The sequence below is a fragment of the Anoplopoma fimbria genome, chromosome 6 (genome assembly GCF_027596085.1).
Source record: "Anoplopoma fimbria isolate UVic2021 breed Golden Eagle Sablefish chromosome 6, Afim_UVic_2022, whole genome shotgun sequence".
Taxonomy (NCBI): domain Eukaryota; kingdom Metazoa; phylum Chordata; class Actinopteri; order Perciformes; family Anoplopomatidae; genus Anoplopoma; species Anoplopoma fimbria.
Genome location: NC_072454.1, coordinates 23,863,479 through 23,889,993, shown reverse-complemented (window position 1 = coordinate 23,889,993; position 26,515 = coordinate 23,863,479). Strand labels below are relative to the sequence as shown.

Sequence of the window (26,515 nt, the reverse complement as noted above, 5' to 3'; positions counted from 1 at the left end):
TGTATTGCCTCATAATCAATTGAGTTGACATAGTACAAAGACACTTTTATATCCAGGTAAAGACAAGCAGCAGAGGTGTGGAGCAGACACTTTGTCATAAAGGCTTAATTATTATTATTATTATTCCAATGCAGCCCCTATTCAAACACCTTACCGCTGTTAGAAGAGTTCTGAAGCCAGATGTGCATCTTCATGACGGCTTGTGTCTTCAAGTAGCCGTGGCACACATCTGCCAGTGGATTCAGAACATTAATTTGATATTTTTGGTCATGAGAGGGAGGGAAGGCACTACGGAACTACATTTCCCATGGTGCCCTTTGCGACGCCGTCCTTGTTTTGATGACGCGGTCACGCACAGCGGCCAGCTAATGGAGTCAGGCAGACACGCCAATGCGATTATACGACTGGAAAACCGAGTCCGCTGCCGGTGTAGAGAGGAGTTGTGTTTACCTGAGATAGTGTATCTGTCGCAGATAGATGTTACCTGCACAGGGGGATAGTTTGATGCGTAACAATCGGATCATTTGCAGCTGACTCGCCGTATCAACACACAGGCCTGTGTAGCCTAGTTAGCTTTAGCTCCCTCAGCTAGCTAGCTAGCACTTTAAAGCTAACCACAGCTGCAGTGAATCAACAGCCTTTTAATGTTTTACTTGTAAAACAGCCCATCTGCTCTGCCAACAAGACTGTTTTTTTTGCTTTTCTACGGTCATGGCGGAAGAGGGTGCAGCGCCCATGCAGCAGAATCTGGACAGGTGAGTTCAAGTTTAAGGCTAACATGCTAATGGTGGCTACGTAGCTTAACGTGAAACCAGTACGGTAGACAGAGATGGACGTGTAACTACACGGACTGCTGACCTTACCTCCGTTTACAGGACGTCCTCCTTCTGTCTAATGATCAACACCGTTTCTGCATCAAGTGACGTCAAAAACGTTAACTGTACATCACTATGTCCACATTCTCATTAACATTATATATATATATATATATATATATATATATATATATATATATATACACACCACAGCCTGAACCTTAACTCAATATATTGTTTTCAACCTAACCTTGTTACACAAAAATGGACTAAAGGTCAGAGGATCAACTGCTACTTTTCTCAAACATTTGGCCTTAATAACTATTGACCTTGAGGCTAGTGGAAGGCTGTATCTAATAAGATTATGACAATGTCACGTTTATTTTTTTCAGTATTTCATTACATTACATTACATTAGTCATTTTTACATTACAGACGCTTTTATCCAAAGCGACTTACAGTCAGTAGTATATTACATATCATTCACCCATTCACACACTGATGACAGGCTACCATCAAGGTGCCACCATCAGACTCTAACTAACATTCATCATCCAGTCCACACCGATGGCAAGCCTTCAGGAGCAACTTGGGGTTAAGTGTCTTGCCCAAGGACACATCGACTGCCGAAGCCGGGTATCGAACCACCGACCCTCTGATTGGAGAACTACCTTGCTCTCCACTATGCCACAGCCGCGCCGCCACGTTCATAGTTAACAATCATTATGACACTGAATGTGTAAACCATGTGCTTATCTTTCGTTACATAAGACTCTGAATACCATTTTCATTTTCAAACATGCACTGGTGCATACAGTAACCACAAATGAAGTAACTCTTCAGTTATTTGATAAGATGTCTGAACTGTGCGTTTGAACACAGTTTGTGTCGTCACACAGGTTAATAATTTCTCTGCACAATAATGGGAAAAAAGTAAAGTAACAGAATAAAAACTGCACTGTGAGGATATGGAAGGGCAAAATCACTGTTTGAAACATGAAGCATCATGGACCTAGATTATATAAAAACTATACAAGCATCGGACTGCAAAAAAGCAAAGCTAACATTGGGGAGAATTTTGTTTAATTTGACACTTTTTGAACATGTTTAGCTTTTCTTCATGCTGTCAAACAATCAGTCATAGCTGTCAAATGCCTGTACAGATACAAGTTAGTGAATTCTCTTTAAAGCCCTTGGAAAGTGTTGCAGTGGCAAGTTTTACAGCTGGCATAAGGTGTTCTAACATGTCTTCTGATGTCTGACAACATTCTGGATAGACTGAAGTCTTGCTTGGCAGAATGCAGAGCTCCAGGTTGAACAGTATAATGGTCGCATGGAGGGGGGAGATCCTAAGGGACAGGTCTGGAGCTGTCAGTTACATTTCACTTTTTGATACTTTTTATTTGCAGTATTCAGTTAACCCAGTTTAAAGACTGCATTAGGTTAAATTATACTGGTCTGAATTCATATAGCTCATCCAAGTAAGAAGTGGAATCGATGGGTCTAACCTACCAAGGCTAATTGAGTGAGCAGTTAGCATTTTGGTGGGCTTGATCGGATCAGACATGTCAATTGACCTGCCATTTTGAAACTCAATATAAGCAATATCAGAGATACAGTGGGAACAGAAAGTTCTTACCTGCCAAGGTCAAGCTGAAGATCATTGGCCATGCTAGAAAGCTCAGCCTGGGATCACATGTAAACGTAAGGGTTGCTACAACAACACCGAAACTCAAAACACAAAATCTATCATCAATCTAAGTTCAGGATGATTTGACCTTAATGTGGACGAATGCTAGATAACGATTCAGTAAGGTTTGTATAACAGGGTGTTTCAATTATTAAGACCATTTAAAATGGCAAGATGCAGATTTATTCAATTATATATGCAAAACACCCCTGATGGTTACAAAACTACACAGAAGGCATTTTTCCCTGATTTGAATTTAAATTATGAAATGAGTCGAACAAGCAATGGAATTTCATTGTTTTGTTTTTTTTAACTTGCAAGCTTTCACACCTTTTAAGTACCCATCACATACAGTTCTGATTGATCATAATGCAGTTCCAAAACAAGATAAGTGAATCTGCTAGATCAAATGTGATATTGGAGTTCTGTCAGGATGGAAGTAGGTGTTGAAGTGATGAAGTTGATGCCATCTTTGTTTGTTATCAGTATGTTTTTCCCAATAAATGGTAATTTATGAAAGTGCAAGTCATGATATGCAGAGTGTTATTCTCCTGCTTCTGTTGTATTGACATGTGCGTTGTTCGGAAAAATATAGCTAATTCAATTCCTCGCTTCAAAATAGTTGGGATGGGTAACTGAAGTCCATGTTATGAACTCGATACAAAATTCAATATGATTGAATTTGCAGGTAATGTGTAATACAGTTAGTACTTTGAGATACAAAGCTCATTCCGTTCAAATGCCTGGTAAAACACAAAATTGAAGTGCAAACTTGGACGTGGCTGTACAAGCACTGCAGAGTAAGATGAGATGTCATGATTTGAACTAGATAAACCTCAATCATTTTTCACAACTGATGCATACCCACCTTTATTCAGTATGTAGTATTAACATAAGGGTTCATAGATATGTTTGGGTTCACTTTCTTAAAGTCAGACAAAGCCACGATGGCTCTCCTCCAAGCGTTATATCATATGTGAGCAGAATTTTCCGTCCTCTGTGTCATCAGTGGTGAGCAGATGCTGCAACATTAGGTCCACCAAGCACATTGGTCTGCCGTCTCCCTCACGATAGTTGCTGGCATTCGATAGCTCGTGCAGTGCATACTAAAAGGCATCGGTAGGCATTTAGAGGCAGCACTTTCTGTCAATATTGAACTTTGGACTCTGAAACCATTTCCCCAGCACATGGTACAGTAGCGGAAAGAAAGGGAGGGCACTTAAGCTTTTTGAATTGTTCTTTAGCCGTGTGCTGATGGTGTGTCGGAGACGCAATAACCCCTGGCAGTGTTTGAGGAGCTGATAGCAGGAAGATGTATGTCATGTCCCCTTGCTTGTCTACCCAGCCTGTATCGCTAACAAACATAGGGCTCGGCACACGCTCTTATCTGGGCCTGCCACAAGCAGCCAGCTGCCCCTGCAATGCAGTGTTTCACAAATAGATGTGGGGGACACATTTCAATTCAGCCTGACCTTTTTATTGGCTCAAACACAACCTCCTCGTTTTACTATTTTTCTCGTCTGCTTTTGTTGTCCAAGTCGCTGATCCCTTTCTTCTCTGTTAGAATGAGTATATGAATATGTGTGTGTGTGTGTGTGTGTGTGTGTGTGTGTGTGTGTGTGTGTGTGTGTGTGTGTGTGTGTGTGTGTGTGTGTGTGTGTGTGTGTGTGTGTGTGTGTGTGTGTGTGTGTGTGTGTGTGTGTGTGTGTGTGTGTGTGTGTGTGTGCGCATGAGGGCTAAGAATGATTGACCCTGTAGCCATGTATTTATTTAATTTTGTTATGATTGGGGGGTTGTCAGTGTCTACAGGCTCTCTTTAATCCTGAGAAAGAGATGTTCATTTGTTTTGTTAAATATAAAACGTAAAAAACTTAATAATAATAAAATTTGAATTACAGCTCAAAGTTATTTATACATATTCTACTCTTGTGTGATCACAATGCAGATGAAGTAGGATCAACACAATTATGTCAAATCCTGATAATATTTATTCCTGATTCTAACAAAGGATGAGACAAAGTAATAGTTAATCTGTCTATAGTTTATGTAATTGTAGTTGATTGCAGTCTAAACTTTTTTTGCGTTTCAATCTAATGTTACCCTTTTTTACATGTGTCTTTCTGGTCTTTAATGGCTTTTTAATAGTTAAGTGACGCAGTAATACACTTACTGGTTGTAGATGAGTGAACAAGTGGGATTAAATGTACCTACATATTCTCATATATTAGGTTTATGATATGCTAAATTATGGATTTATTTTAAATTGAAAATAATACCCGATCAGCAGCTGCCCTGTCACTTCTTGGTAACCTACAGCTGGCAGAAATAACCTGTGGTGCATGGCCTTAACTTCAGTGAAAGGTCACACCAAGTGACATGTCTTTAGCTAGGTGGTTTAGCTAGCAGGCATGACGCTTGAGTGATTTAAACATCAAGCTAATAACTGAAGGCCACCCAGTTTACCTTATTGGCCTCAATTTCTGGGTTGTATCATAGAACCTTCTTTCAATGCTTTGTAACTTTTTATACTGTTAGCATTTACAGACGGCATAATAAAATTCCTAGAATATTTAAGACAAAAACATTACCTGTGGACATTATGTGTGAGACATTATGTGTGACTCTAGAGACATCATAGAGACAGATTTATCGATCCTCTACTAGTTGTATGGTTATAGTCTTCTTAACTTTGGAAGCCAGCCACTTGTGGGCCGATCAAAGTGTAAACAAACACCTGTTCCTGGACTCCTGTTCACAAGTTCATGTGATAGAGGCCACAGTACCTAGCACTGTAGGTTGTAATAGTACACAAGTTTGTTATGGAGTAGCCTGACGCAGTCATAGAGATGAGAGGTTCCTCTGTTAGTGGACTCACTAAACAAACTTAACTCACTTGTCAATAACTGATAAACAACATAAACACACCTCCCTGAATACTGAATTCTAGTCAGTTTCTGTTTATTTATTTTTTAAATATCACTCACTATTGTATATATGATAATAAAATATACATTCAATAACTGCAAAACAAATGTCATTGTTGACACTGTCTACAAGGTGTTGATTCAAATGTTGTAAGCTTAGAAGCTGCAGTTTTTTGTAGTAAATTGCAATTTTTTTTAATAAGATTATTAAATAATAATAATTATTAGATAAATTGTTAAAGGTACTAATCGCAGACTCCTGATAGTTGTATATGTTTAGGGTTGTCCCTGACTAAGGATGTACATAGTTTGTTCAAGTCTTGTATATCATCAAATGTAGGTTTCTTTTTTGTGTGCTCATTGATCACCTTTAAGCGCTGTTTGTTCTGTATTTTGGTGAACAGTGGCGATGCTATCAGTTAGCGGAGATGAATAGACAGACAGACTAGCCAAAACAGACACGGTGTCTTAGCATGCTTGCTTATCGTTGATGTAAACACCAATCCAAAGACAGAAGGGAAACATCAGGGAATCGAAGGGACAGTCAACAATAGAGAAACCTTCTAGAGTTTCTAGCGGCAATAATGGCTGTTTCCACTGGCTTGCCTCTGCTGTTTTTTGAGAATTATTCATACATTTTGAATATATTTAGTACTCTGAAAGTGCTTGTTCTGATATGAATGCTCTGCCTAATACCGGCATTCTTTGATTTTTTTTTCTTCTTTTAAACGGTTGCCAGTTATTTTACATTTCTAACGATATGGCCAAAAGCTTCTCCAATGGTCCAGCAGATCTGGATAGTGCATGCATGGTGAATTATTCATGCACTTTATGGAGATAGTTTGAAAGCAAACGAGTTATTTTCAAAAAAAATTTATTAGCAGTTGATATTAAAACACAAATTGGCTATACATCATTATTTATTGGGAGAAGCAAGCTCTTCTATGTAAAATCACACAATCAGCACCCCCATGTAGCTAGAATGGAATAATCCTTTGTTTCATAACCATTTTTCTACCACTGCGACGATATGACTGTGACAACTGCACCCAAATCAGGCTCCTTAGATTGAAAAGTTGGCTATTGGGGGTCACCCCTAGATACAATACTGTTCCAGGGTGGCACACAGCATGGGTTGTTGTTAAACTGACAAGGACAAGAATAGTTGGTGATTGAGTAGAATCAGTCAGACATGGAGAAGCCCCCCTAGACCATAACCTTCCTTTTAATATCTCTGTGGGACAGCATCCAGTGCTCCTGTGCCCGGCCTTTTGTGTTAAGGAACCTCCAGTTTTCCCACAGTCACGTGACCGCCGCTGAGTGAAAGGACTCTTTGTGGGGTCGCTTGTACTCTTCTCAAAGAACCAAGCCTGACTTGTGAGATGATGAGAAAGTTGCTATGCTGTCACACTCATCTTTGTACACAGTGTCAATCACGCTGTCGTCCAGTATTCCTCCACAGCCCACCCTCAGAGCTCCATTCCCTGTGTTTGTGTGACGTCATGATACGGCTCTGCTTTTTCTTAGATTGTCAAAATTACGTCCTCAGCTGAGGTGGAAATAAGAAAAAGATGATACACACTGCTGGCAGCCTCCCCTGAAGTTTCAAAGCAATCGGTTAGGATTAAGTGAGTTAAAGCTTCATTGTGGAAACTGCAAAACCCCACTGGAGTTTGCCTGTTTAACATGTAAGTAAGTGGTTGAGACGGCAGGTCCCCTTGCTTCAGCGTAGTTCAGGCAACTCGCCATCATCAGATCTCATGTTCTTAAAAAGGACATTTTTATGGACACGTTCCAGACCTTGTTAAGCAGTAACAGGGGGATTGTGTCAGGTGTGTGGTAGCATCGGTCATCGTTATGTGTCTGAAGGTTTCACCTTCATTTTTGTCATGTAAATATGTTGTAAATGTGTTTTGTGAACACATTGCATAATATGTAGGAGACCATTTTGTGCATGTGCAGCGCAGGCTTATCTGCCCGACTGTTCTGTTAAACAGGGTTGAGGCAACAGCGAGCTGCAGATTAAGGTTTCGCACAGAGGATAGCATTTCGGGGCTGTTGTATTAGGTCCTGTCATGCTGCAGGGCTGGGTTACAGGAACAGGAGACAGTGAATCTAAGGGAGCGCTGGGTTTTGTTCTCCGCTTTCCTGCTCCTGTGGAGACATCTGTCCTCTGCTCGACGCAACCTTGCATCCTCGTGTTTTATAGCTGCCTCAGTTTCTATCTCTGTGCTGTTTTTTAATGGGGGATGTCCACCCCTGTGTAGGAAATGGCCACAAGATGCGTATTTGTCTTTTTTAGCCTTATCCTACCTTGCAGTGCAAAACAATGCGTGAATTTGCATTACAGGTAGTGTCAGGCTTACATACCTGTCAAAAGCTAATGGGAGGTTTGCAGCTCCAAGGACAGTAGACATAGACAGAAGTGTGAGTAGAGGGTTAATGTTTCCGTCAGACTTAGATTCACCGCATGTGCCCGTCCCGGTCCTTCAGCTGGCCATGTCACCTGAGCGCCTCGACCCTAAGGCTCCTCTCCTGCATCGTCATGTTTTATTCAGCACCAGGGGAGTATTGGAAAAATCATCCGTTGCAGGCAGGCAGCAACCCGAGCAAATAATCCAAATTGGCCGTCCAAAGTCTTTCACAGAATACCCCCTCTACTCCCCTGTGGTCCCGGTAACAGAGCACACCTAGACCTCAGTATGACGATGACAGAAGGCCACAGATTTTGGCATCCATTATTCAACTGTGGGGGCAGGAGTGTAAAAATATACATGGTGTACTATGGGGATTCTCTGAGCTAACCACTGAATAAATGGCTGCTTCTGGTGGGCACCAAGAAAAGTTTGCTTTGTAGTGACTAGAAAGTCCACCAACATCTCTCTCCAAAAAGCATTTTGTTTACTGTTTTTCTCATAAGAGGCAGTTTCGGGCCATGGTTGCCATTTTTAGCACATTGATTTCTCTGCCACAGTGTGACATGGTGGTTACCACCACTCAAATTATACTAGTGTCACTACCTCTTCAGAAACCTATCGCAGACATCCAGACATATCTGTCTTCCCTAATTGTCCCGACAGATGTCAATTGAAATCAAAATGTGAGTGAAACAAGGGTTTTATGCACCAACTCGCTGGGGCAATGTGAAAAAAGCTGGCAGAATATTTATGGTCACAGGCTTGTCCGTAAGCATACCAGACATTTTCCACACTTAAAAATGCATTTAAAGGAAATGGGACGTTCTGAATCCTATTAGTATGTTTAGGGATTCAAGCTGTAGGTCATACCACAGTTAGATATTTCAAATATTTCTTATGTGGTAAGGCACATTTCCTACTTCCTAGTGAGAGTGAAAAAGCGACTGGTTTCCTCCATTCCAGGCATACCTGTGACGGACAGGAAATGGAACAGTAAACTCTAGATACATCTAATCAGGTCCGACACAGGCAGCTAGTTGTCTAAACCCTGTCAGAGGAGAGATACTGGCCTGTCTGGTACTTGTCAACCTGGATCCGGCCCAGTTTGAAACCAGCCTGGCATGATTGTCATGGAATGGATGGACTTGGAGCCGAGTTAAAATTGTGTTATTGCAGTAAAGTTAGTGACAGATTAACCTTCATCTGCAATATGTATTGTTGGAGGTTATGATGTACGCTTGCTTTTCCCTGGATTTCGTGAATAATACTCAGCCAGGCTTTTTTCCCCAGATATTTTCCACAGAAATGTCCTAACGTGAATGATAATCAGAATATACATAATCACACCCTAAGAGAAGAAAAAGAACATGGCTCTCTATTAGAGTTGTCGCTCCTCATTGAATTCATGCCAGGGTTTATGGGAGGAGTGTGTGGACTAATGATTGTTTCATCCATCTAGTGAAATGCCAACTGTTCAAGGTTCAGTGTAATTATGAAAATGAGAACCTAAATGTCACATGCATATAGTCAGGCTGTAAATGGGTCCAAGGCAGCAGCCGGTCAGCCCCTAAACATGAGTGGATCGCCTAGCAACAAGCTAGTCCCAGGCATAATGAATGTGAATGCGACTTAAAGGAAAAACTTGACATTTTGGAGTTGAGTTGCTTCTTTTTCTCCATTTCAACAATTATCACTGTGTTTTCTAATTTTTACTAGAACCGATGGAACACCTTAGTCATAGTCTAGGAACTTGGCTGTAGTATTCACGGCCCAGTGTTGCTGATTTTCTTTAAATAAATTATTCAGGTCTAACCTATGACCATTTTCAAGTATGTAACAGCTAAAATAAGAATGTCACTGGTTTAGATTCTTGAACTTAGCCCCATGCAGCGAGACACAGGGGTAGTGAAGCTTCCAGCCAGTCGCATGGAGCTGATTAATTATGGAAAAGCAATATAATGTCACAGTCGGAGATGTACTGTGGTAAGGTCAGGGAACTTGGATATCAGATTGCCTCCCCAGATGTTGGACTGACACGGAGCTAGCGGGTGTATTGTTCTCAAAAGGAGTCCAATTAAATGGGAGATGGTACAGCAGACAGGCCCAACATGCTAATGGCTCCTTTCCTGTAAGTGAGGAGGCACAAGTTTGAGGAGGTGGACTCTTCCTGCCTCATTTAAATGCAATAACAGTTCGCTCAGAAGGACCTTCACTGTGTGTGGGAGGATATAATATGGGAAGAGAGGAGGGAGGATATGTTTGGATGCTTGTGGGCAGGAGGGGGATGTTAAAATACAGCTTGGCTTGAGTCCAGAACAAGGCATTTGTCTGGATGTCACACACGCAAGAGACTGCATGTCCTTAGTTTGTCTGCAACCAAGCCCCGTTGTGCTTTCACTGCGTATCCTAGGTGTGGTTGATCAGAGTATTGTGTGCACTCACACTGGGACGACTCGGGTTCAGATTTGAGTAGCAATGTGATTAGTCCCAAAGGCAAAGTTGTGTATCTCGAACTAGAGGCAGAGGGGTCATATTCAGTAAAAAGAAAGCGTAACTGTACGGTAAATGTTGGAATTATTTTGAATATATTGGTTCAAAAAGGTATTGATTTATTATATTTTGTTAATGTACAAAGCACTTGATTCTTCCTTCTATACCTTTTGATGTCACAAATAAATTTTTATATAATTCTGTTTTTTTTCTCCTTTTGGAAACCTTTTTGTTAATTATAAAAAAAAAATGTTTTAGGTGATGCAATGTGACAACAAAAAAACAACAAAATACATATAGTGACATAAAAATGGAAGACAGACTTAAAGACGGACGCACAGACAATATCAAAAAGCAGTTACAATGACATAGTTGATGAAATAATAAGAGTTTGCGAGTATAGATTACAATTAGATTGTGTTATGTAGGGTGTGTTTCGGGATGTGTGTGCATGTTTGTATATAGACATATAAAAGGTATTGATTTTGATAAGAAACGCTAGGTCATTGCGATCTAAGAGATCATCCCCGGGAAATGCTTTGCCTTGTTTCCAGACGAGCCTGTTTGTTTTAGAGAGAGGGCATTGAACAGTTCCTGCTGTGTTGGCAGTTATGGACTGCTTGTCCAGCATAAAGGCTTGTTTGCCTATAGGGTTTATGTATTGATCAGGAATGATTCTATCGCTGTTCCCTAAATGGTCAAAAATGCCCAACACTTTTCTTGGTAAGAACTCATAATAAGTCTGATCTAAGCCAAACCTTTTGAATCATGTTTGAAGTGACTTTTTACTCAAAAGGGACATTAGATTATATTAATCTTGCTTGCTCTCTTTCTCACACTCCTCCAGTCTACCACACACAAACACATGTTCATACCCGCGTGCCTCAATGAGAAAAGAAAAAAAACAAAACCTCCTTACAAACAAAAACAACATTTAGCTGACAGTCCCATGCAGCTGATTAAAAGTCCATATTCAGATCAGACCTCATGTGCAAGTTTAACACATGCATTTAAAATGAACATTGACAGGACATTAGATTTTTATTTTGTTTTATATAATTTGTATAACATATATTTAATTCATTGCAATCTTAGAGATGTTAATGGTTAGCACCCACTCTACCCTCCCAAAAATTGAAATTTGGTTGCTTCTGGGGAGCTCAGGTTTCTTTTGGGGGATTTGGGATTTAATGCAACTACCAGAAATGTCAGATTAATTTAATAATCTGCAGCCTTTTTCTTCAGTTATCAGGGTGTATGTGTTTGATGGTCTTCATGTGTTTTTGTTTTTTTTAGGAGCTGCTGGGTGTGCTTCGCTACAGACGAAGATGACCGCACGGCGGAGTGGGTGCGCCCGTGTCGCTGCCGAGGCTCCACCAAGTGGGTCCACCAGGCCTGCCTGCAGCGCTGGGTGGACGAGAAGCAACGGGGCAACAGCACGGCACGCGTGGCCTGCCCACAATGCAATGCAGAATACCTCATCGTCTTTCCCAAACTGGGTGGGTTGCATCTCACACGATTAAAAACTCTGACTAGGCAGATAACCTTGGAGGCCTGAGAATAATGTGGCCCTAGCTGAGCTTTGTGTTTTCTTTTAGGGCCAAGTTGTTTCATTACTGATCAGTAATTATGGTTGAAGGGCTCCAGGTCCAGAACAAGGTCTCTGTGCTTTGCAGAAAATTTGTAATAATTTGGAAATGTTATGGTGACAAATATTCCTACAGTAACATTTTCCGAAGTCAAGTGTGGCTGCACAGAACTTTAGCTTAGCTTCATGAGGTAAGATTCAAATTTCTCCAGCTGTGTCTTATTCATGGAAGAGTTAATACACAAATTTAGGATCAGGTTTATTAAGAATGTAAAGTCAGTCTACAGGTCTTGGACCGTACCACTGCACATGTGATATATGTTTTAGTTGTATAAATCCTTACGAGGTCTGGTTTTAAGAGTTAAGGGAGGTTAACAGACCTGAAGCCCGCTCCTCACCTCTGTTTGAAGCTAGAGGCCTGAGCCTACAAAAGCTGCTACTAGCCTAACAACGCTCAAATCTCAACCTGAACTGTCGGCAGCTTTTGACAAGGAAGAAGAATGCATGATAAAGAACAGACAATAACTCTTTTTTCTTTTTCATTTAAACTGCCCATTGTGACTCTGGCAATGTTATAGGAGTACAATGCTTAATCTCACAGTCTTTAAGTGTGTGTGATTGATGTTTAAAATACGAACACGGTGAAGAATAATGCTATATAGCACTAAAATAGATTGAGAAGCTGCCAAAAGTTTCCAGCTTGCCCTTCCTGGATTTAGCTCCTCTTTGAGGGAGCTCTTAATAGCTGCCGCCTGCAACTCTATCCGAAGCTCTGAGAGCAATTCAGTTTGTCTTCCCTGAGTGCATGTTTATTTACTCCGAAACCAGCGAAGGTTCTGTGGTGATCTGGGTAAATATTTCCTTTCAGCCTGACAAGGAACAGAAGGGCGCTCATTAGTTATACAGCGCAGCTCCTGGCTGATCGACCAGCAGCAGTTTAGAGAAGTGGCTGCCTCAATTATCCTGACGAGTCAGTGTGACGAGGGCTTCGATTGTTCACAAACACCAGCTATGACTCATTTAGTGAACATACGCCATACACGTCCATGTTTATTTAGCCAGAAAATAGTCTCCGATCCCGTCACGCCTCATGCTGTTTGTTGTCAAAAAATGTTCTAGGTACAGCGAAAAAGAACACCATAGCTTTATCCTTCTGCTGCCAAATGCCAAAAGCGGATGGACTGGACACATTTAAAGTTAATAGTCTACAGTTGTAATTGGGTTACCCATCAGCCACTGGGCCACTGCCAGCTCAACCTCAAAGAGAGAGAAGTTGCAATTTGAGACAAATAGCCGGTCCCAAGACAATGCTAGTCTGCAGGAGGCCTGGCTCGAATGGTAAACCGGTTCATGAATATTAATAATGACCGAGACTGTGCTGTCAGTCACTCTGGGTTCAATAATCAGAATGTTTCGTCTCAGCTTCTTTTAAACGCCTCCTGATAGATTTCTGTATCGCTCTGTGAGAGCTGATTATTGGCACATGGCTGTTTGCTTGGTGTTCGGGAATGTGTCTGCCAGGCCTGTTCCTCTTTGTATTTAAGGGTGTGTTAATTGGTTCACAGGTCCCAGTAGGACTGCTAATTAGTGCTCTATCAACCCTTACATGCATATAAAAAGAAATAACATCCAGTACAGCATTCCAACAGGCCTGCTCACACACCAGTCTCCAACTATTTGAGGATGTGATGCATGTCTGAAAGAGACATTGCAAAATGATTGAGTATTGAAATGGGTTGGTAGTGTTAAATACTGGCATCCACAGATGGGTTGTAGGAGATGTATTTAAATCTGCAGTACATTGAGCCGCACGAGGGAGCCTGAATGTTTGTAGTGTTCTAATGATTGTAGCCTACTTATGACATTTAATCTAATCTGAAAGCTAGCGTATATTCTTTTGGTTTCACTGAAGAGAGGAAATTAAAGAATTAGTTTGCTCTGCGTAAATGCATTTTATTTTTTCTTCTTATATTGTATTATTAATGTGCATTTTCAACAACTATGTATCCAATGTATAGCAAAAAGGGTAAGCACATGTATATTGATTCACTGAATCAAGTGAAGCCATGCCTGACTGGTTGCCAAGCAACATGGTACAAGGAAGTCTGCACTTCAGGCTTTATTAGAACAAATCTTTAACAGTCAGGGATTCAATGGATATTTATGGACCTTGCCCTCCTACTGTTTGTGGGGTTTTATTAATCCTAACAGATTACAGTGCTGATATCAAAGATAACCTTCTAGAGGACCGAATAAGTATTGTTTTTATTATTTTATTTTTAAAAATTATTTTCTTGGTTAATATTCAATCTCGAGCTAAACTGAATGCAAATCTTTTCTATTTCAGTCCAGGAGAACTCATCTGACTTTTTCACAAACATGTTTGTGCTGCCTCATGTTAGTCTCACTCATACGCTCTGGCTTTTAGAGACATGAATTGAGTCTCTGTTACACACAGTAGCTTTTTAAAGTAATGATTTAAACACGCTGCATCATTGTTTTCTCACAGCATGCCACATCATTATGTCGTTATTCTTAGCCAGCTCTTTTTTTATAACAGTGAGGAGTTGTTGTCCAGAAGATAAAATGCGTAACCTCAAGGTCATCGGCTCCTGAGGCTCGCTCTAAGTTTGTGTTCCTTTTGTCATGTGTTTAAATGCTCAATTGGCTTGGACAACAGCAATATAACATCGTGATGGATGGACCAGTGGTTTATTTTGAAAGGGAATTTCCTCTTTACTGTTGCTGATCTGCTGACTGATGGCGCCCTTGGAGAATGACACAGCAGTCTATTGCCACCATCGCAGCTCTTTATATAAGCAACCGTAGGCCTGTGTTACCTAAAGCCATGTGTAAGGTTTCTTGGCTTCTCTTCAGTTTAAGTCTCGATTAAACAGGCGCATACACGTAAACCAAGTACGAGTAGCAGTTATGTTTTGTTATGATTGCAACGCTACCACAACAAATTGGCGGTACACCGATGTCAGCACAGAGCCATTTTGTAGCACGTTTTTAATTATTTGATTTAAACATGCCTATTCAATTAAATTCATACTGGCTCTCGCTAATTTCAAAAAGCCTCTGAACACATTTAGAAAGCTATTGATTTTGTGCCTTGTACAATATCTCTGCGGTTTTGAGATGAACAAGATCAAAACATTTTAAAGCCTTTAAGGGAATAAATAGTGTGTTTGCTGGTTCGTAATAAGACAAACATTTTACAATTCGTTTAGCTCTCTTCTGTGGCATGAAAAGTAGTTTGTATTAGTTTTGTTTGTGTTTTCCCTCCCTAGGTATTGAACTAGGATAGAACCATACGGTGTATATAAAGTTGAGTTGTGATTCAATGTTTTAGACATGTTTGTTTTTAAATTACATCTGTGTGGTTTCCAACATTATTTATGTCATTTATATCAGTTATTATGGACAGAATTTATATTCAACACTTTATTTCAATACAATTTATCATCATTTGTACTTGATTATTGATTTTTTGACTACTTAATATTATAAACTCTGTTCCGGTGCTCCACCCTCTTTAGGCTTTTGTTTGGGCGTTCTTGATTTAATTCTCTAAAACTTTCTCTTCGCACACGCCCCTGCTGTCTCATGCTCTTTAAGGGGATTGGCAGGGCGTTTATGATCAACTGGCCCACACCTTAAATTAACAATTGACAATGGGATTCATCATTATTAGACACGGGTACAAAAAATCCTGCGGTTTAAGAACCTGTAGTGAATCTGACGCACATACTTTTCTTCTGACCTTTCTCATTAAAAACTAATTTAAGAACAAACACAGGAAGATATTGATAAATGAGGCCCAGTGACTACCAGGCTGTACCGAATGTCTTTGTTTTCATTTATTTTTTTATTTTTTTAAATTCAAAGCTTCGATTAAGGTTTTAAAACCTAGCTTTGGATGTCTTTTTGCATGTTTTTTGTTGTAATCACCCTTAAAATGGAATATCCTCAAACAAAATCCTCAATTTCAATGAAGTTATCCATCTGATTAAATAAATTAGCCTTTTTTTTTTCTATATTAACGGTCTTCAATGAATATAACTCTTCTGTTTTGTCAACAGACATGTAGATGAGGACTTTGTGTACTCAACCTGCGCATCACTACTAAACAGCCACCACTGGAATCAAATTATTTATCTGCAACTTTGCAGTACTGGGTTAAACAGAATAAATAGACATGTAAAAAAATAAAGCATGAATGAAGCTTTTATTTTTTCGGTAAAGCCTTTATTACTACAGTGATTGGTTGACAGGTAACCGGTCTGTGAATAGGAAATAAAATATTTGTTATTACATCGGAGCGTGAGGTACAAAATAACTACAGATAGACAGTGGTTTCTTTCCCGTTAATCCAGTGCTCATTAGCAACAACATGCTTTGTGAATTACTCTTAGACCAAAGTCTCGAAGCTTGTTTGTTTAAATGTGTAACCCCATAGTACCAACACCGTTTGAATACTTTGGACATCAAGTCAACAGTCAACATCATGGCAACTATTTGCAACCTTTGCTGCTCCTGGTTAATTCATTAAACCTACCATTTACTGTAGCCGGTAAACAGCTTGATTGGTGCCGTTTTTATTAAGTGCGAAAGCCAGAACCATTGAAGTCAAGTGAATTCCAGCCACGTTGTTCTGGAAACCAAAAAGGTTATTTTGTCCCCCAGCAGCTCAATGTATAAGGACAGGAAGTTGAGCAATGGTCGGCTATATACGCAGAGCCTGTTGCGTTGGCCTGGGAGGGTCTTCATCCACAGGGGAAGGTGTCTTTTCTCTAATCCCATTAGCAAGTGTCAGACGGCGATGGAGCCGTGCAGAGATGCTGAATGTGTCTGGGTGAGGGGAGTGGGAGTGAAATTGGGTCACGGTGGGAGGAGCTGACGGAGCAGCTCATCAAAGGCTGACGGAGCAGAGCGGAGAGGAGTGGAGTAAGGCTGCCGCTCTGCCGATGAATCTGTGAGATCACGGCTGTCCTCCAGTGTTTCCCTGTGACATCCCATCATTAATACTCAGGTCTTTGATGGGGACATTTCTAGATTATTTTTTTTAAGGAACAGGATGTGCCTCAGACCCGATCCTCTACCGCAAGAGTACCACATGCAAAGGTTGCATGCCGATTAACATGTCAGCCTTACTTAGATTACCAAATAGATGGGTTTTAACTCATTGTTTCTGTTTTGTTAGTTTTTAGGTACTTTTCCAATACTCAGTGAGATAAGCATTTAGAGGGTAATATGTCTTGTTTCATGCCTGATGAATAATAGGAATATTACTAACGCAGAAAAAGTAAATCCATTCAACCTCTGAGCTGGGATTTTATTTGTGCTGTCGGAGGAGTTCCAGTCTCTAGCTGCAGGATACTGTGGGCATTAGTGAACTTCAAAGTGAGCGGAAGGAGGACAGCGTTGTCTGTTTTGCTGCATCAGTGCTGCAGTGTTCCTTCCCCATTCTGTTATTCTTTATTACAGTCATTTAGACAATGCTACCTAGTTTTATCATGCCTTTGTTGTGAAGACAGCCAATTGCTCTATGTGTATCGTATTTAGTTTCAAGGTATGCTCAGGTACGTATACGGATTCAATTTTATTTGCAAAAACGGTGGCATTTGCAGCAGCTCTAATCAGCCCCTCAGAATAATTGCAATTTCACAGATTGGTGACGACACGGGGATGACAGATTTCTGTTTGGGTGATGGAGGCGAAGCTGTGGACAGGTAGAGACAGGGATCACTGTTTGGAAGCCGCCACGGTAGTTATTTTTCTCAGGGTTGCTGCTGAGGCCAGCTCATTTCTAGCAGCTTGAAGGGCATTACTCATGTGTGGCTCCAAGGGTGAGATCCCTGTCTGCCGCCGGATCAGATGTGCGGTTGCCACAGATCACCTTTCTATATTAACCCCGGTTTTGATTATTTTTTACCAACTTGTGGCGCCGCAGATAGCAGCACTGCAGCCCTTTAAAGAATAGGGTAGATATATATTCTGTTCTGGCCCTATTCCCACCAGCACCTGCTGCACAGCCAAAGCCAGCATATCATGCCAATTTGGCCCGCATTATAACTCTGAGGACGGCGTGTCCTTGCTTCTCCTTTTTCTTTTGAGAGAGAGAGAGTAAACAAGCCAGCTGGAACAGTGTGCCAGCATGCATGCCCACTACTGAGGAATTGCACTTTTTTGCCTCTGTCCTTCACCCCCCCCCCTTCTTTTTAATTATCTTAATTATGGAATCTGCTGCCAGGGGCTGAAATGAATTGCTCAGCCCTCCATCCTGCCAGCGGCCATTAAGGGGCGACCCAGTTCCCTCCGGTGGGCAGTGGCGTAATGCTTGGGCAGGGAGAAGGAGGAAGAGAATCCAACGCTGTCATCAAAATATGCCATTTTAATGTGCTCAAGCAACGCGAGATCAATCCGATTGGCGAAAAACACAGGTGCAGTAAAAAAATAAAAAAAAGAGCTCTGGAAAGCATCAAAAGGCCGGCAGTGGACGAGAGAGAGCTTCTGTGTTAAGAAGTACTATAAAATATATGTGAGATATTTCCGTTGTGTGCTAAGTAGCTTTAAAAGTGCCAAATACTTCTTGCTTGCTTTTGGGTTCATTCCTCAACAAGTGGCCTGGAGCACTGCTGTCTAAAGAGAAAGACTTTATAGAGTGAATGCACTCAGCTGCAGAAATGGGTGCACAGGTAACAGTGGTTGAATTGTATACAACTCGAGTCAAGTACTTATGGGTAACAGCCTCAGGGTGGCCTGACTGTACAAACAGCTTGATAAAGTCTGTCTTATGTCCCGACTGGATATTTTGGGGTTATGGGTTTCCACAGAGACTTATTTTAGAAAGCTGCTGGGTTTATTTTACACTCTGTGTGAAGGCTAATGTGAATGTAGTAGCTACAGTTTGGTCTCACCGCTTTGATTTCCTCTGCGGGCTCGTGAAAACGTATCTGCTCAGGTGTTTGCATTAAATCTGTCCGTCTCATAGGATGACTGGGCAGCTCTGCCAGTAATCCCCTTGCCAACAGCCTGTTACCAACTGCAGCACAGTCGTCCTTTAACGTTAAGTGATGGAGGCCCGTGGTGCTACAAGGTCGACCTGTTTTCTTTTACTCCCTGTACCACATCCATGTAGCTTAAATTAAATGGGATGATACATTTATCAATCTGCTTCTGACACGTCCAGAGGGGAAAGTGTTTTTGAACCAAGTCCTGCTTTCACAAGGACCAATGACTCAGCACTGTTCTTTAGGCCACGTTTCGGCTTCATTTCTCAATAAGACAAGACATGTGTCAAGATCACGATTTTAAAAATGTGATCATAAATGTCATACTTCTCAAGAGACTAGCGTGTTTTTTTAGAAAGCCTGTTGGAAAGATATTTGAACCACTTTGCTCGTAAATACATTTATTTATACGTTTGTCAGAACTTGTAGTAAAGCCCCTGAAAACATGGTTTCAAAATCATAATCATAAGTAGGTATCAATCGAAGTACAAGTCCTTACATATTTCTTGTTATTGAAAGCTGTCGAGCTTTAGATTTGATCATAAACTTCAATGTTAGCATGTCCATCTAACTAGCTTACCACACTGCAGTGAGTAGTACATTTACAGTAACTTTATTATTTGTGGTCCTGTTAATAACTAGCACATCTGCTGTGTACTAGTATTATTCCCGCCGCGTGGGTCCTGGATGCTATCAGAGTTGAGGAAGTTCAAAATCCAGGAACCCCAGACAAACTTGTTATCCAAGACAGTGTCATGTTTGCCAAACACGGTGTTAGGCCCCCTCCTTATAGCCTGTTACTCCTGTAACGTTAAAAGTCAAACTTGAAAACGCAAGCAGTCGGATCTTTAGATTTTTCCTCCTCATACCTATAGTATATTACTAGGACTAACCAGCTGTACACCGCATTACTTGTTTACGCTGTTTATAAAAACAGTAAGCCGGAGCTAGCATTTTTTTAAACCAAATCATGGACAACATAGCTAGCTGTAGCTGATAAAAATCTGCCTGTGACAGCTGCCAATTCAGCTGATCGTCATCCGTCGTAGGGTAGAAATGAGAAGCCTGCCCGAGGACTCCTTGTGTCAAAACTATTTAAGAATTTAAACTGGTACATCTGCCACTGTTGTCACTGTAAACTGCACAGTTGCCCCGCGAGAACAGAAATCTGTGTATTAGCAGTGACTAATGCTTAGTAAACGGTCAATTACAGAAATCTCATGTGAAATATACCCGACTGTTTCTACTTTGGCAGAAAATGTTCTGTAACTGTAGGCGCACGTTGATGAGCCTGTACAGAAGTGAGAATGTGTTTTGATAAATGTGGCTTTCTCGGTCTTTAGATCCAGACTGCTCTGTGTGGCTGTGATCCTGCAGTTGGTTTACTGCAGCACTGCTACACACAGAGGCCCAGTGCTGTGATGTGTGTAGCGTCCCCACCCCGATCTCCTCCCTCTGACTCCTGGGCTAGTTATTAATAGGATGTGGATGGGTCTGTCTGAGCGAGGAAACCAGGTTGCTTTCCTGTAAATATTGCATGATTTCCCTCGAGGCAGCCTGGAATGCCACAGAGGAGAATTTTTTTTTTTTCAAGGTCCTGCTCCTGGTGTCAGACAGGGACGTAGCTCCTCTGAAGGCACATTTGGACTTCAGATTATTCCTTTTTACATGTTACATGTCAGCTTATTTATTTAACATCTAGGTGGAACCTGGCTGAGAAGCTCCTCCCTGTCTGTCAATAACTCTGAAGCAGGTCAGGAATGGTGCACACCTTCTATTACATAGTCTCTCTTCTTCAACTTTCACATGACTCCATTGTTGTCATTTTTCCTGTGGCACTGGAAGGCTGCCTTACCCTATGATTGTTATTTAGTGCGAGCTTCCTTGTGTCCTCAGTTCTTTTACTCTTTACTGGAACTTTGTGGTGACAGGTCACGGCGTGTCACTTTACCTGCCAGCTTAAGTTTCACACACTTGATCCTCTTTTTGTAGATGAATGAGACTTATAAAGTGTTGAGTTTGGATGCTTTTCCTGTTCCAGTGGTTGTTTTGCCTGCATGAGTCTCGTGACCCCTGCTGTATACTCACACACTGTTCTTTGGCACTGTAGCACAGATGTGTTTGAATGTTTGCCAGTGACGGGATGTTCATGTCTGGTTACGTAAACCTATTTGCTCTGATTCAGTGGGATTAAATAAAAAAAAAAATGAATTAAAGCAGTCCATTAAAAATTATCCGAATATTGCTGAATAAATACAAAGTACGTGTTTTCGTTTCATACATTTCTGACCTTGAAAAAATGAAATAGTGTTATATGGTGAAAAGGCAAACTGTGACATCAATAGGGAACTACTACGTAGCCAAATCTATCTAAAAACTCATTTCGGCCTTAACCCATCACACTCGGAGTTGTGTTTGTTTCTTTAAACCAATCACAATAAGCTCAAAATGCAGTGACGGTGCTCTTGCATAATAGATAGCGGAAGAGGAGTAGAATTCCGTCCTAAACAGGCGGCTAATGACGGCTTATACGCTGATTCTACATCCTGCGAGCCAGATTAGTTATGTACAGAAACAGGGCTGTTGAATTGAACTTTTACAGAGCTAGAGCTTGATATCTAAACCGGCCTTTTAGTGGTCCACAGGAGAGCACTGACAAGTTGATTTACACACTGTAAAACGTCCCACTCAGGATGCAGCTTGGTCCAAATTCTTCTAAAAAATAAAACCTTAGGGATGTACATCAAGATTGTTGATGACAAGACAGCTGATGTATAGTTATTGTTTTTTGGGAGTTTGATCCAATATGTGTGTCGGCCTCAAGTTGGGCAATACAGTGCTAAGAACATTTCTTTTTGTTATGTCCTCACTCTGAGCTGTTTTCCTCCCTCAGGTCCCGTGGTTTACGTGCTGGACCTGGCCGACCGGCTCATCTCCAAGGCCGGCCCCTTCGCCGCTGCCGGCATCATGGTGGGCTCCATCTACTGGACTGCCGTCACCTACGGAGCCGTCACTGTCATGCAGGTGTGACCAATGATCCCTCCTGAGAGGTTTTGCTTTATGAAAGTCGGGTTAGGGTTGTGACTTTGACTGTTCCTGTGCGCCGGCAAATGAAACGATAGTTAAAAAAAAGCAGTTTTGCAAGTCATGCATGTATTTCTGTTTGGATATAATCAATTTTTATAAAACTGCAGTTAAAATGCATGTGGTTTGATATAGTACTGGTCAAGTCACAACAGAATTTTTATACTCCTCTATTCCTCCCTCGTTTGATTCTTTCTTATCTGTAAGTGACAGTCAACCAGTTTACCTCCTCTGCTGTAGTTTTCCATTCTGACCGTCCCCTCTGCTCTCCAGGTGGTGGGCCATAAGGAGGGCCTGGACGTCATGGAGCGGGCCGACCCTCTGTTCCTGCTCATCGGCCTGCCCACCATCCCTGTCATGCTGATCCTCGGCAAGATGATCCGCTGGGAGGACTACGTCCTGCGTCTGTGGAGGAAGTACTCCAACAAGCTGCAGATCCTCAACAGCATCTTTCCAGGTCAGGACACACACTTGTGTAGCGCTCAGAAATGTATTCAGCAATGCGGAGTGTTTACCTCAATCCAATGTTGCTGTCATTGTTCGTTGATGTGGATAAGAGAAGGAGCCGTAACTGCTAGAGAACAGCCTCCACTGCTGGTAAATGGTAAATGAACAGGATGCGAATTCAAAGCTCAAACAAATTCTTTTTTCAATTTCAAATGAGCATTTTATCATAATATTATAGATCCATTTATGGATGAGAATCAGAATTGCCACAACCTCTAATGATAGAAAACCAGTTTTAAACACAGGATATGGGGTGTTGGTTACTCAGAAACAGTATTGTTTGTCTTTTCACACCACGTAACTCTGGACATGCTGCCACCTGCTCATTAATCACTCAACGCATCACTGCCACTTGTTTATGCTCATTTCATCAGAGATGAATAAATACACACCAGATCTCAGGCTTGTTGAACTGATCACTCTTTGCTTGATAGAGCTGTCCTCTGAGGTAGAAATAAACGAATGCATGTTTCAACTGGCCCCCTGCTGCTCTCCGTGCGTCTCTGCAGGGATCGGCTGCCCAGTTCCTCGCATCCCGGCAGAGGCCAGCCCCCTGGCGGACCACGTGTCGGCTACGCGGATCCTGTGTGGCGCTCTGGTCTTCCCCACCATCGCCACCATCGTGGGGAAGCTCATGTTCAGCAGCGTCAACTCCAACCTGCAGAGGACCATCCTGGTGGGTACAAACCAGGAACTCCTCATGCATCCAATCCAGGAAATCAATAAATAATAGTCAAAGTTTTACAATCAAATATACTTGATTGAATCAAGCCAGATCTGCTGCTGTTTATTTATAGAGGATTGATTATGATTCATGAAAATAAATCACCATGTAGGCGTTGAGCTACTTTCTACATGCTCCCCTTGTTTCCATCCTATCATTCGAAGCGTACACGGTAACAATGCCAGTTAATAAATGATGCCAGTTCAACCAGTGTTAACTGTGCAAAATATGAGCCATTGGTACAGAACAGAACAGGAAACCCCCCCCCCACTCAGCTAGTGGTGAGGACAGAGAGGTAAGCAGAGTGGTTCATGTGACACCACTGAACACTCTGTCCTCATCTACTGAGCTGTGAGTGACAGACTGGCTGCTGCTGACTGAAAGCTCAGTGATGTCAGAGGAACGAGGACATCACTGACACAACCCGGTTAGAGCAAGTTATCCAAACCAGTTTAAACAGAATTTAAAGCACATGAAAAGAGGAACATTTATTACTTTGCTCAAAAAGGAAAACAACGAGAATCATCAAAATTGATATTGCAAGGTTTATACCCGACAACAACAAATATTATACGGCAAATCAGAGTTATTAACATGTTGGCCTTTTCAAAAGTTCCATTGCATTGACAGTATTTAATGATTTGGTTCCTCTGCGGTCTCTGCTTTCTCTTTGGGATTTTTTTTACAGAAGAAAAAAAAATCACAAATATTACATTGAATCAATTGTAAATATCTAAACAAATAATTAAACAAATAGACCAAACGTAGTTGGCCAGGTGCAGTGACTTCATGGAGCCTCTGTGACTCACGATGACTAAGAGACTTCAGAAGGTTACTGGACACGGCCAAGAAATAGTCCCGCACGACATCCTTGTAGAAATAAAAATTCAGTTTTTATACTACTAGTAGATTTTATTTTAGAGCTCCAACCAGCTGACCCCAGAGCTTTACTTTTGTAAATGTCATGTCTCGCAGGTGCTTTATTTCATCGTTCCAATTTTCCATGACTGTCAGTCCTTTTCTTCCCAACAATATATATTTTTGTTTCTGTTTTAGTGCTTTTCAAATAATATCAGATACGAATGTATTCAAAGTCAAATTAATTTCGGCTATGCAGTTTTAATGGATGGAACTATTTATTGAGTTCATGTTTGCCATGGGTCCTAATTTAAAGTATCGCACACTATCAATGGGATATGAGGCCACTCTGAAAGTCATTTTGAAGGAGACAGAAATACATTTCCTCATGTGCTCTATCTCATTTTGTTTTAGACGATATGCACATTAACTCATTTCTCTGAAAAGAAGAAATAAGTTAGCATGTTTCAAGTTGGCGGTCCTTGTCTGTTAGATATGTTTATAGGAAGAGGGTTGGAAGGTCCTTGAGGATTTGGAATTATATGAAAATTTAGGAGTTGCTGGCACAGTAGGTGGAAGCCAATCCGTTTTATTGCTAAGATGTTTAGCTGTAAGTGTTTGTTAAAGAGAGCTTCCTCAAGCAGCCTGCCTGCTGGATTATTCAGTTTGCTTCAGGTGAGCTAGACTCCTGTTCATGGCTGCTCCCACACATCAGGTCCAAGATTTAAAGGGATTTTCCACACCTTGACACTTTCCACATATACAGTGAAGCTGCTCTTTAAGCCCTCTTTTCAACACAGTGTTTTTTGTTTTTTTCCTACAGGGAGGTATTGCCTTTGTGGCCATCAAGGGGGCGTTTAAGGTCTACTTCAAACAGCAGCAGTACCAGAGGCAAGCTCACCGCAAGATCCTCAACTTCCCCGAGCAGGAGGAAGCCTGAGGAGGCTCCATGGTCCTGACAGGGGGCCGGCCGGACCAACACACACCTCTGCAGGAGGAGGGGGGGGCCATGAACCATCAGACTCAAGAGCAGGAAGTGTTGGTGAAACAGTTGAATCGGTGTCACACTTACCACCCTCTCCTCCCCACACCGCACCCGTTCTGGAGTGACTCACTGCACCAATGGCAGACATTCATGCTAAGATCCCCACCGCCATCGCCGCCACCACACTTTGTTTTCAAACTCCCAGCGCTTTCGTGAGGTGAAGACTGATGAGACTTGTGGACACAGACTGGAGCATGCTTTGCAATCAGAGTGCAGTTACACACACACACACACACACACACACACACACACACACACACACACACACACACACACACACACACACACACACACACACTCTAACACAGAACAAAGCTGTGTGACTGTCTGGTGGGTGAGCTTCAACAACACCATATCTAACCCTTATTGTAAACTAACTGTATTTTAAACAATAAAGAAATCCGGGGCATGTGTAATTATAAAGTTTTATAATAATTATAATAAATGATTGTTTTATAATGTTATTTTGCAGATTTGAAAGATTCCCCTTTGCCAACGTTGGGGGTTTAAATCGACTTAGGTACAACGTTCAGTTTGTAGAATGTATTGATGGTGAAACAATAAAACACGTTCTGGATCATGATGCCGTACGTTCACCACAACCAGGAAGCATTTAGATAAAACATGTCTCATATTTTGCGACAGTTAAGGATAAATCCTAATTCCAATTGTTAAGAGTACACACTGACCACATATAGGAGGAGTTCACATGCCTTGGCAGTGTTCACATCGATTGTTGTAGCTTTATCTCCATTTTACAAAATGCTCTCATGTGATCATCAAAGTGCTGCAGAGCCTGTCGCCATGATTAGGCCGTGTCTGCCAGATGGGTGGATGGGTAATGTGGAGGCTTTTGGTACTTTTTTTCTTTTTTTTTACAGTGACAGAATGTTGGACTTGAAAGCATCTCAAAAGCTTCAGGTGACCCTCTCGTCACTTTTCACTGGGAGATATGAGACTTTGCTGAAAGTAGACTAACATTTCAGTGTGGACTTTTATTTAAGGTACAATTACACTTCTTTTTTTCCCCCATACGTGATGATCGTGTTGCCTGAGTGTGAACTGTCGCTCAAGGCAGATTGTGGTTTGAGGTAATTGCCATGCTGACAGAAGTGAAACTTGGACGCTGGTTCATGTAAAGGAGTTTTCAGGGGGGTTGACATTTTGGCAGGGCTCTTGGGAAAATGAAAAGATTCAGTTCAACCAAATAACAAAAGCCATATTTTCTCACTTACTACTAGCGATGTTTAGCTGTGCAGATAGTTTGGGATTTGTTTGCCTAGGGTTTGTTTTTCTTAAATTCCTGCCTACACCTCAATTGCCTTTTCAGAAAAAGTGTTGTGTAATTTGCAACCAT

General features: G+C 41.4%; 1 protein-coding gene across 2 annotated transcripts; it reads left to right on the top strand.

Moving 5' to 3' along the window:
• Nucleotides 1-321: 321 nt before the first annotated feature.
• marchf5 (membrane-associated ring finger (C3HC4) 5) lies at nucleotides 322-25,445 on the top strand. Of its 2 annotated transcripts, none has more exons than XM_054599967.1 (6): nucleotides 322-755; nucleotides 11,633-11,835; nucleotides 21,834-21,964; nucleotides 22,298-22,481; nucleotides 23,056-23,207; nucleotides 24,937-25,445. In XM_054599967.1, the coding sequence occupies exons 1-6, from the start codon at nucleotides 712-714 to the stop codon at nucleotides 25,051-25,053; spliced, it is 831 nt and encodes a 276-aa protein (XP_054455942.1). In that variant the 5' UTR covers nucleotides 322-711; the 3' UTR covers nucleotides 25,054-25,445. The 2 variants fall into 2 exon arrangements, with proteins under 2 accessions (XP_054455942.1, XP_054455941.1); XM_054599966.1 differs by having other exon boundaries at nucleotides 23,041-23,207.
• Nucleotides 25,446-26,515: the final 1,070 nt, after the last annotated feature.

Coding starts and splice junctions, on each gene's coding strand:
- marchf5 (XM_054599966.1), top strand. CDS start 712: ATGGCGGAAGAGGGTGCAGCGCCCATGCAGCAGAATCTGGACAG. Junction 21,965..22,297: donor GAGCCGTCACTGTCATGCAG/GTGTGACCAATG, acceptor TCTGCTCTCCAG/GTGGTGGGCCATAAGGAGGG. Junction 23,208..24,936: donor ACCTGCAGAGGACCATCCTG/GTGGGTACAAAC, acceptor TTTTTCCTACAG/GGAGGTATTGCCTTTGTGGC.